The 11,388-nt window shown below is 46.1% G+C and overlaps 1 protein-coding gene across 1 annotated transcript in view; it reads left to right on the top strand.

Moving 5' to 3' along the window:
- The first annotated feature begins 547 nt into the window (after window positions 1–547).
- LOC126260532 (photoreceptor-specific nuclear receptor-like) overlaps window positions 548–11,388 on the top strand; it is a 184,925-nt gene continuing 174,084 nt past the window's right edge. Inside the window, exon 1 of the mRNA XM_049957865.1 lies at window positions 548–1,038. Within this exon, the coding sequence (XP_049813822.1) occupies window positions 548–1,038 (491 nt within the window). The remainder of the gene's footprint in view (window positions 1,039–11,388) is intronic.

The raw sequence follows: 11,388 nt of genomic DNA, 5'->3' as shown, positions 1-11,388 counted from the left end.
AAGTCTCTCCGTCATTTCTAGGTCCCTGGTTCGATACACAATGCACAATCGCAACCGCTGCACCTCTGCCAGCGTAGATGAGGTCTCTGTCGCGATGTCGCTCGACTCAGAGGTAGTCCATTTGAATCCTGGTGGATGAAATTGTCAACATCAGTATTTCGCCGGCAAGGGGAGAAGAGTTGGTGATCAAAGGTTCTTTCGCGTCAGTATCTCTCAGCACTGTGTCATGGACTAAGAACACTGTTGATACAGAGGTGAAGAGGTTATGCTCTGCAGCCGCTTGAAGGGTGTCACCTATCCTCTCTCTCATCATCACACAATACAACTACACACACTGCGAGTAAAGGGACCACTGTGCACGGGGGAAGAAAACCGTTCCGTTTTCGATTATGCTGCTGACCCTAGTCCGCGAGGACAGACTACTATAGTACGCGAGTCTTTCTTTCCTTACCATTAAGCCGCTTAACACCTTGTTGATGTCTTGTTACTACGCGGAGAAGACTGGAAGTACGGCCAGGATCACAAAGAGTGGTCATTCCACGCCCGAATGCCGCGCATTGAGCTTTGCCCTTCGGTACCGGCGCTGCTGCATGAGCGCATGTCGCGTGTTTGGTGCGCAGACGGAGGGCGGTCGCCGAGCCCCGCAGGCGCGGCCGCGGCCTCGGCCTCCGTGTCGGCGCAGGTGGCCGCCCACGCCGCCGCCGCCCACGCCGCCCACGCCGCCCACGCGGCCGCGGTGCACGCGGCGCACGCAGCCGGCGTCTACTCGCCGCCGCCGCTCGCGCTGTGCCTGGCGCCGCCCGCCTCCGCGGGGGCCGACCAGCCTCCGGGGCCGCCCGCGCCGCCCCCGCAGCAGCAGCCGCCGCCGGGCCCGCCGCCCAGCTACCTGCTGGGGCCCTGCAAGCCGGGCAAGGCGGCGCTCGGCCTCACCTGCGTCGTCTGCGGCGACACCAGCTCGGGCAAGCACTACGGCATCCTCGCCTGCAACGGCTGCAGCGGATTCTTTAAGCGCTCCGTTCGCCGGAAGCTCATCTACAGGTACGTGCCTCGTCTGTCACACCGTTCACAGCTCTACAGGCTCTTCGTCGGTGATGCTCCTGCCACTATCTTCAATGGCATCACCCAGTCTGAATGATATTTCTCTGTTCCCCAATGACTTCAAATTCCGCTAGTTCCGTCTATAAATAGGCGCTTCGGGAATGGCTCGTTTAACCCAGACATGTGAAACATGTGAATAAAACGTCCAAACTACTTACGGAAATGCAGCCGGGTGACGCCTTAGACAATAGCTGGTATTTCGACTGGTGCACAATACGTCATTTTCAGGGCAAGAATGCAACCAGAGAACTCTCTGCAAGTAAATTTAAAATCTCAATATGCAATCGCGTTCTTCTGTCTGATTTGTCATGGTTAACTGAGGTTAGGTTTGGTGTTGCATTAACGAACCTATTTCGATATGTGTTCACTTCTACTTACTTTTTATTCAATGATCAGTCCTGTGAACAGAAATGGAGTTTCGATGGGGAACATTTTGTTAATTATTGTTGACAATCTGCCAGTGGAACATTTCGAGGAACATACTCTGGTGATGGTGGCACTGAAGCTTGCTTGTTTTTCGAGATATATACACGAGGCTTTTGTCTTTAGGCTCATGAAAGTGAGAATCTTTTTAGAACATCTAAGCACAGTTCATCCGAATATTCGCTTCACAGTGGAGGTGGAAAAGGATGACTGCCTTCCCTTTGTTGGTCAAGAGGAAGGTCGACCGTACGTTGGGCCGGGCCCTTTACAGAAAGTCTACTCACACCGATTTATACCTTCACGCTGATAGTAGTCACAGTCCGACTTAAACGACGGATGTTAGCTTAAGAATCACACACGCACAGAACAGCCCGGCGAATGTGCTATTGCACCAGTCATTCTATCCAGTCATTCTATGGGGCAGAACACGGCATGTATTTCAAGTTTTTCGGACAGTGTTATTAAGGACCCAATTGAAATTAAATTATTAAATGACTATATGATTAAAGACGGAGACATTTGCTTAAATTCTGCTTGGAATCCTGCCCTTAGAATTAATGCTACCACATCCGTTGGTAATTAATATTATCGAAGAAGAAGCTGCGTAGCGCAGTCGCCGTAGTGTACTGGTTACGATGCTAGACTGTTGCATGGAGCGTAGTGAGTTCAAAACTCACCTGAACTGTACAATTTTAATTTCTATATTCGGTTCGAGTACATTCTAGAAGTATCCACCAATGGCAAGAATCATTATACTGGAATGTTCTGTAGCTATATATATACAGTATGTGTTCTGGCTGGAGGCACTCCTCCTCCCATCTCCTCAGCCATTGGTATCTTTGTTCTCCCCCCCCCCCCCCCCCCCCCTCACCCTTCTTCGCCTCTTGGCAGGTCCCCGGACTCGCACACGCTACGTGGACATTCGCGCGCCGGAGATCATCGCCATTAGTGTCTCGTGTGTGCCGTCGTGTTTAGCGTTCAGTGTTCACCGTCACACTCCATCGTTCACCTGTGCCATCGCCATCTTCAGTGCTTGTGCGTCGTGTCAACAGTTTGTAGTGTGGATTATCGTCGAGTGTGAACGGCTCCGTGTTTGTACTTATGTGTCTACTGTTTTATTACCCACCGTTATGTAACTTACGTGTATTCTTTCTGTTGTTTTCTCATTGTCTATTCTATGACTGAAGAGCAGCGTAGCATGCTGCTGACAGCCTGCCTGTCTTACAGGTTTTAAAATAACAATAAAGAAAAAAAAATGGCTGGAGGCAGTTCGCTCGGCGCTCTTGTATGTGCAAGTGCTGAATAAACCTTCGTTAAGTGAAGTTAGTGTTCGTCATTCATCTAATTACACCTTCTTCTACGTGACATTATTCTGGTGGAGACGCTGGGTATTGAAACTTGTGATACCGCACATCATCGACGACACAGTGGCTCTCATCAGGCCACGACAGAGCCGCCTTTACGTGGCGAGAAACCCGATTTCGAGCCATATTCAACGGATCGCAATCTATCGGAGACAGAAGAAGAAGAGGACGTTACGATGACAGCAACTGTGTGCCACCACATGAGACATCCTTCCGTGTTCTCTAGTGACAATGGCCAAGATCCAAACAAGCGGCTGAAGGTATATGAGCGTAGAGCCAAATTTAACAAATGGGATGACACCGTGTGTTTGGCTAACGTATTTTTCTACTTGAAGGGCACTGCCAAGCAATGGTATGAGAAAAACGAGAAGTTCCCAAGCTGGGAAGTATTTCAGGCGAAACTGCGCAAGTATTTCGGCGACACACAACGACAGAAGAGCAAGGCGGAAGATAAATTTAAGTGCAGGGCACAGCGTCCAGGAGAAACGACACCAACCTACATTCAAGACGTCTTGGAGCTGTGTAAAATAGTGGATCCTAGAATGAAGGAGGAAGATAAGGTTGCACATCTCATGAAGGGTGTTGCTGAGGACATGTATCAAGCCCTACTCCTGAAGGAGGTTTCGACAGCACACGAGTTTATAAAATGGTGCTAGTATATCTAGACAATGCATCAAAAAAGAATTACATGCACGAAGTTTGAACGGCTTCCAAACGTCGTATCGATGTCTGTGATGGAGGAAGAAACTGATTTTTCAGCCGCGCGGGATTAGCCGAGCAGTCTAAGGCACTGCAGTCATGGACTGTGCGACTGAACCCGGTGGAGGTTCGAGTCCTCCCTCGGGCATGGGTGTGTGTATGTTCGTCCTTTGGATAATTTATGTTATGTAGTGCGTAACCTTAGGGGCTGATGACCTTAACAATTAAGTCCCATAGGATTTCACACACATTTGAACATTTTTGATTTCACAAGTGTTCTTCGTCAGATAATGAGAGAGGAAGTTTAGAAGGCACTTGGATTGCACGGCGAGCAAAAAACCGAGACGCTTCAAGAGGTCACAAGTGAGGAAGTGGAACAGACATTGAACCCAATCTCTCGTCCTTCATTTCCATTTGAAACGGTGAAAAAGTCAAGACCCAGGCAGAGTTACGTTCCTACAATGCTGCATGAGGAACCTGTTTGGGCACCAAGGATAGACTAACGTCTGGAAGACCCAGGACAATCAACCAGTATGTTTCCACTGCGGACGACCGGGACATGTGGTGCGCTATTGTCGAGAAAGACGGCGGACATTTGAGACACCCGCGCTAGAAGACAGCAAAGTGATCTTAGCCGACGTCAACTCCGGGGCGACGAAGATGAACTAGAAGATGTGGGTGCAGGATGACGTAGGTAGGCATCGCCGCAAGCTAGCAGTTGGAGAGGACGCTCCCCAACACACCGATCAAGGTCTCTATCGCCGTTTAAAAGCTCCAGCCGATCACCTAGCCGCCGCAACCTGGAAAACTAAAGGGTGTGACCTTCCTTGGAGGTGAGGCCGCCGAAGAGAAAAATCCTCCGCCGTCGATCACTACAAAAAGGTAGGAAACTTTGTCGATATCCTCATGGATGGCCGGCCAGCCCAAGCTTTTGTGGACTCTGGAGCATTATATTCAGTCATTTCGCAGAAATACCGTCGCCAGTTGCAGAAAACTGTATTCATCGAAGCAAAACATCTCTGCTGAAGGTGGCTAATGGAAAATATGTAAAACCTACAGGAAGATGTGTCATTCGTGTGGATATAGGTGGCCATACACAGCCCTTAGAGTTCATCATCTTACAAGAGTGCAGCCATGACGTAATTCTCGGAAGGGACTTTTTGAAAGTTTCTCAATAAATTATAGATTGTGGTCGCCTGAAGATTATGATAGACGACATGAGATACTGTGGACAGGAATATGCGCATCCGAGTGTGTGGAGACTGTGTGCTGGATGAAGTGATCATTCCTGCAGTCGGCGCTAGAAAAGTAACTGTCATGTGTCATGCCATGCATCAACCCATGGATCTTGTAGTGGAATGTATGAGAAGCATACCACTGAAGAATAACTTGGTCAGCCGGCCGCGGTGGTCTCGCGGTTCTAGGCGCTCAGTTCGGAACCGCGTGACTGCTACGGTCGCAGGTTCGAATCCTGCCTCGGGCATGGATGTGTGTGATGTCTTTAGGTTAGATAGGTTTAAGTAGTTCTAAGTTCTAGGGGACCGATGACCACAGATGTTAAGTCCCATAGTGCTCAAAGCCACTTTTTTTTTTTTTTTAATAACTTGGTCATCCCAGCCTCTGTCGTCTCGTTTAAGAACGGATTCGGTGAATCGTGGATAGTTAACTGTCGCCGAGGTCCGCAGATCCTTCCAAGACGCATGTGCGTAGCAAACGCTGAGCCGTTAATTGCAGAACAGCTGAGCGTCATAGAAACCTCCCATGCCGAGACAAGATCTTCCAGCTCGACTATCACCAGATCTCACTAAGGAACAACAGAAGAAGCTACTTGCCATCTTTCAAGAGTTCTCTGAATGCTTCAATCCACAGGTGAAGAGCAAATTAGACAAATCAACGGTGAAGCAACGGATTAGCACTGGAGACCATCAACCAATAAGCCAGAGAGCATACCGTGAGTCAGCAACACAATGTCGAATAATTCGAGACGAGGAAGAGTAAATGATGAAGAATGACATCATTAAGCCTTCGCAGAGGCCATGGTCGTCATCAATGGTTCTCGACAGGAAGAAGGATGGCAGTTGGCGCTTTTGTGTTGATTACAGGAAGCTTAATAAGATAACTAAAAAGGACGTTTACCATCTTCCACGAATTGACGATACACTAGATTGTCTGAAGGGGGCTAAGTTTTTCTCAACCGTGGACAGGTATTCGGGATACTGGCAAATCGAAGTCGATGAGGCTGATCGTGAGCAAACTGCATTCATCACCCCTGAGGGCCTGTATGAATTTAAGGTAATGCCGTTTGGTTTGTGTAATGCACCAACAACTTTTGAACGGATGATGGTAATCTTCTAAGTCACCTGAAGTGGACGATGCGTCTTTATTATTTAGATGACATTATAGTGTTCTCAGAGACATTTGATGAACATATAAAAAGACTGAGGGCCGTTCTTAAGTGTCTCCAACAAGCCGGACTAAAACTTAAACCAAGAAAGTGTCTCTTTGGAGCAAAAGAAAATAAATACTTGGTCACCTTGTGTCAAACGAAGGTGTACGACCAGACCCAAAAAGGTGAGATCTATAACGGAATTTCCTATTCTTAAAAGTATTCGAGATGTGAGAAGCTTCCTCGGATTATTTTCTTATTACCGTCGTTTTATCAAAGACTTTTGTATCAAATCCAGGCCACTCCAAGAGTTGTTAACAGCCGATGCTAAATTTATCTGGGGTGGTACTCAACAAGATTCTTTCGATGTGCTGCGAAAAGCTCTGACGGCTGACCCTGTACTTCGTCTGTATGATGAGAGAGCACCTACAGAACTACACACATGCCAGTGGGTATGGGATCGGTGCTGTTCTGGTACAGATTTTGGGTAAAAAAGAGAAGGTTATAGCGTATGCTTCTAGGACACTTACAAAAGCCGAGAGAAACTACTCAACTACAGGAAGAGAATGTCTTGCTGTGGTCTGGGCCATGTGCAAATTTCGACAGTGTCTCTATGGAAGGCCTTTCACAGTTGTTACAGACCATCATTCGCTTTGTTAGTTGACAGGTCTTAAGGTTCCAACAGGAAGACTCGCCAGGTGGTCACTACATCTTCAACAGTATGACATTACCATAGTGTACAAAAGTGGACGAAAACACCAAGATGACGACTGTCTCTCAAGAAACCCTGTGCAAGACCATCAAGACTTTGATGAAGATAGTGACTGTCTCGCTGCCCTCCAGCATCTCTCTGCTGAGCAGCGGAAGGACGCCAAGATATCTCAAATTATGCTTGCCTTAAATCAGTCAGAGGATGTGAAAGGACAATTTAAGGTAGTTAATGGATTGCTTTGCAAGAAAAACTTTAATCCGTTTGGAAACAGGTGGCTACAGTGATTCCTAAGCACATGCGCTTAGATATTCTCAGGAATTGCATGACACACCTGAGGCCGGTCATTTAGGATCCGCAAGAGATTTTTCTGGCCGGTTTTATTTAGGAGTGTCCGTCACTATGTGTCGCACTGTCGAGAGTGCCAGAGGAGAAAGGCTGTTCCTCAGAAACCACCTGGCCGACTCATACCAATTCCACCAGCCGAAACGCCTTTCCATTGTATTGGGATTGACCTCCTCGGACGATTTCGAATATCTGCTAATGGCAATAGATGGATTATTGTTTACACTGATTATCTCACACGCTATGCCATTACAAAAGCCGTGAGAACAGCCGAAGCACTCGAGGTAGCCAAATTCATCGTAGAATACATTGTATTAAAACACGGTGCCCCAAGGTCGTTAATTACGGATCGAGGGAAAGTTTTTCAATCGAATCTTGTGACAGAGATAAACCGTCGGTGCAACATTACTCATCACATGACAACTGCCTACCATCCGCAAACTAACGGGCTTACTGAACGCCTTAATAAGACCTTGGCCGATATGCTATCAGTGTTCGTCATTGTTGAGCAGAACAACAGGAATGAGGTGCTACCTTCAGTGGCGTTTGCCTACAACACCTCCAAACAAGACACCACAGGATTTACGCCATTTTTCCTGCTGCATGGGCGTGAGGCGACGACGACGATGGACACAGTGTTTCCGTTACATCCTGATGACGTAGACGACGATTACATCGCCCAGGTGTTAATCAGAGCTGAGGAAGCTCGGCAGTTGCTCTACTCCGCACGCTGCAGGCTCAAGAAAACGATCGCCGACGGTCTGACGCGAGCCAACGCCCTGTTGTTTACCAGCCTGGTGACCTCGTCTGGATCTTCACTTGTGTTCGGAAGGTTGGTCTCTCTGAGAAGCTCCTCAGCTCTACTTTGGGCCTTATAAGGTTGTAAGACAGTTGTCTCATGTTACTTATGAAGTTGAAGATTTCGACCCCGGCACAAGACGACGAAAGATCAGAGATACGGTCCACGTCCTTTGAATGAAGCCCTATAAGGATCCTGCAACCCAGGGTAAATTCTAAGCTCAAGCGACAGGCAACAAGTGGAAAGGAAACGAAGAACGTAGCGGAAGGGAAGTTCTAAGATGATCACCGCCAGGGCGAACATCCATCATCGGGAGTCGGAGTATGCAGGACCGATGACTCGTTCCCGGACTAGGAGGACGTAAGACCGAGACGCTGTTCTCTTAAGGAGGGAGCAATGTCGCAGAAGAAGCTGAGTAGCACAGTCGCCGTAGTGTACTGGTTCTGATACTAGACTGTTGCATGGAGCGTCGTCAGTTCAAAATTCACCTGAACTGTAAAATTTTAATTTCTATATTCGGTTCGAGTACATTCTAGAAGTATTCACAAATGGCAAGAATCATTGTACTGGAATGTTCTGTAGCTGTATATATACCGTATGTGTTCTGGCCGGAGGCAGTTCGCTCCACGCTCTTGTATGTGCAAGTGCTGAATAAACCTTCGTTAAGTGAAGTTAGTGTTCGTCATTCATCTACTTACGCCTGCTTCTACGTGACAATATCCACTATCGATATCGTCTGACGTTGGTACCTTTTTGTGGTGGCACAAATGTTTACCGTGTTCGTGAAGATGCGCACAATATATATGTGTGTGTGGTTTCTTTGTTTTAATCCCTAAAGTGTCCTGTTACGGTCAGTATGGGCCGTTTATGCGAAGCTACAGGGGATTTATTGCCTAAATTTTGGATGCGAAACAGGCATAAAGTTAGTGGCTGTTCAGAAAATTTAATTAATTTGTCCTAAATAACAGAGCAGGTATTGAGTTGTCCTGACTGTTCTTAAACGTGTGTGTTGGGGTCGTACCTGCCAGCTCGAGTTATTATGTGGAAGGCTTATTTTCTTGGAGGTTGGTATACTAATGCTACTGGACACAGTTCCGTGCCATACAAGGTGACTGGAAGTGCGAACCGGCGCCAGAGTCGCAATTTACAGTGCATGATTACTCCTTGACCTATAACGAGAGGGTTCAGTCGAAATAAGAGAGCGCAACATTTATCTGTAGAACTGACTATGTCTTTGTCCCAGGTAAATCGTAGATCTGTTTGTAGGTCTAAATATGTTAACGCATTACGAAAAAGCAAATCCCGGCCACCAACGGAGAGTTGGTGGTCAGAAAGATTGTGCTTAACCATAAAATAAGTGCCTTGGCTTTTAGCCAAATTAATTTTGATGTTATGATGTTATACATGTTGCACAGCTGGGTAATTTCATCTAAATGCTGCTATAATTTTCGATGACTGAATACTGTTGAGTACAGACTGTTGGATGAGTCGTACAGCTTTTGACAATTTCTGTTGGAGTAAGCATGAGCGAGTAACAATTCCGTATTCTAACTTGAGTGGTTCTCTGCGTTACATATTCAAACGTCTCGTCGTATTCCTAAGCAACTGACGTCATCCTGTCCGAAGCCATGTGTAACCTCTATAAGGGATTCACGTAAGTACTACCGTTAAGAAGCAATAATTAGGAATGCCTATTTTTTTACTAGCGGAGAATCCCGGCGTTGCCTAGGAATTTATTTATAGCTGTGCGGCCACGCCCGTACCACGCATCGTCTGGTCTTGTGCTCAATGTCAGTGACGTCATATCTCCCGAACTACGTGTCGTACAATAATTTTGTACGCAATGTCTGCGAAATTTATTGCGAATACAGTCAGTAGTTAATAAGTAATAAATTATAATGTCAGGTCTCATCCGGTACTTTTACTGCATGAACAGTGGGAAAGTAGAAAGTGATAAAAAATTTTCCTTTCGTCTTTGGTAGGGGATGTCAGCGAGAAAAAATTCGTAAAAGTTTGAGATTATGTTGGAAACCGCTAAACGCTCTCATTCTGCAATATTGGATGAATGAAGTCTGGGAATTCAGGCGTCGCGTGTTACGCTTACCCACCCATCCAGGGATTCGAAATCGATCCAGAAGATTAGAAGGAGAGATTGAACACACACAAATACATACATTTTTATAATATGTATAGATTTTCTTGCTCAAACACACATGTGGACTATAATACAGATCTGAAAGTTCGATGACACATCACTGCCAAAGATAAATATTTTGAGATTTTCATGTACTCTTCACACGCTCCGTAAAATGCCTATTATTCGTCGAAGTATATAGGCGCTCACGGTGAGCTATAAGAAGCACGAAGTACCAAGTGTGGTAACTACGATATAATCGTCTCACACAGACTCGTTGTACTATCGTTCCTAAACTGTGTTTCTTAGTTCCGTCGTAAAAGCGGCTGAGGTGGCACAATAGTAAGACACTGAGCAGCTCAAATTCCGGCCGGCAATCCTGATTAGGGTCATCGTGAATTTCCTAAATTGCTTAAGGCGTTTGTCCGGATGGTGATGGGTACAAGGAAAAAAATTAACTTACGTGCTGAAAGAAAATACATTTTTAGTGCTGCTTGCGATAAACGTAGCGTTAACTGCTGCAAACGTGTTATTACGAGCTTGGAGTACCGTGGGAGGGAATATGCGGAAAATTATTGGTTTGAGTTAAAGAAACCGTCAATCAGTCTTGTTTAAATCACTATGTCGTAAACAGAATCACCAAAATTAATGTGGGCTCCAATTACAGACAAAGTAAGTTTACATGGGCATAGCTGAAACTGCGCAATGCCTGACTACGTGATACCAAGGCGCACGCCAGACAAAGTTATACATCATATATAATTACGAAAGCACCAGGAAAAGATATGGAGAGGAAGTATAAGATGTCATAAAGAAAGTATATAAGAAACAAGGGTGTCCACGTTGGCCTGAACGAACTTTGAATTTTTAGTCGACCGTTAAACATGTACAGGCTCGCAATCATCACCTATTACAATTTCTCAACCATAATAGGGCCAAACTGTGGTTTTAGTTTTAAAAGGTAATTAACGCATAGAACAAAGGTGATTACGGAAAAGTCTGGAACCTCGCGACCGCTACGGTCGCAGGTTCGAATCCTGCCTCGGGCATGGATGTGAGTGATGTCTTTAGGTTAGTTAGGTTTAAGTAGTTCTAAGTTCTAGGGGACTGATGACCTCAGAAGTTAAGTCCCATAGTTCTCAGAGCCATTTGAACCATTTGATCAAGGAAAATAATGGACTCACAAAACGCTTAGTTCGCGATATAGCCCAATGTGCTTGTTGTGAGGCGACTAGAAAAAGTCTTTAATAACCACGTTTTCTTATCGCAAGACAACGCAATATCTGCATTCTCCTATTAAAGGATAGGTAGGCTGAAGGCCATTCACAACATATGAAATGAATAGTGAAGGTTCTAGATAGCAAGTTCACAGGTCGCTGCGCTGCTAGTAACAGCTCTCCTCTACCACGGCGACCGAAAGAGTGAATGGCT

This window comes from Schistocerca nitens, chromosome 5 (genome assembly GCF_023898315.1).
Source record: "Schistocerca nitens isolate TAMUIC-IGC-003100 chromosome 5, iqSchNite1.1, whole genome shotgun sequence".
Classification (NCBI taxonomy): Eukaryota; Metazoa; Arthropoda; class Insecta; order Orthoptera; family Acrididae; genus Schistocerca; species Schistocerca nitens.
The sequence above is the reverse complement of the archived record's forward strand: the minus strand, read 5'-3'. Positions and strand labels throughout refer to the sequence as shown.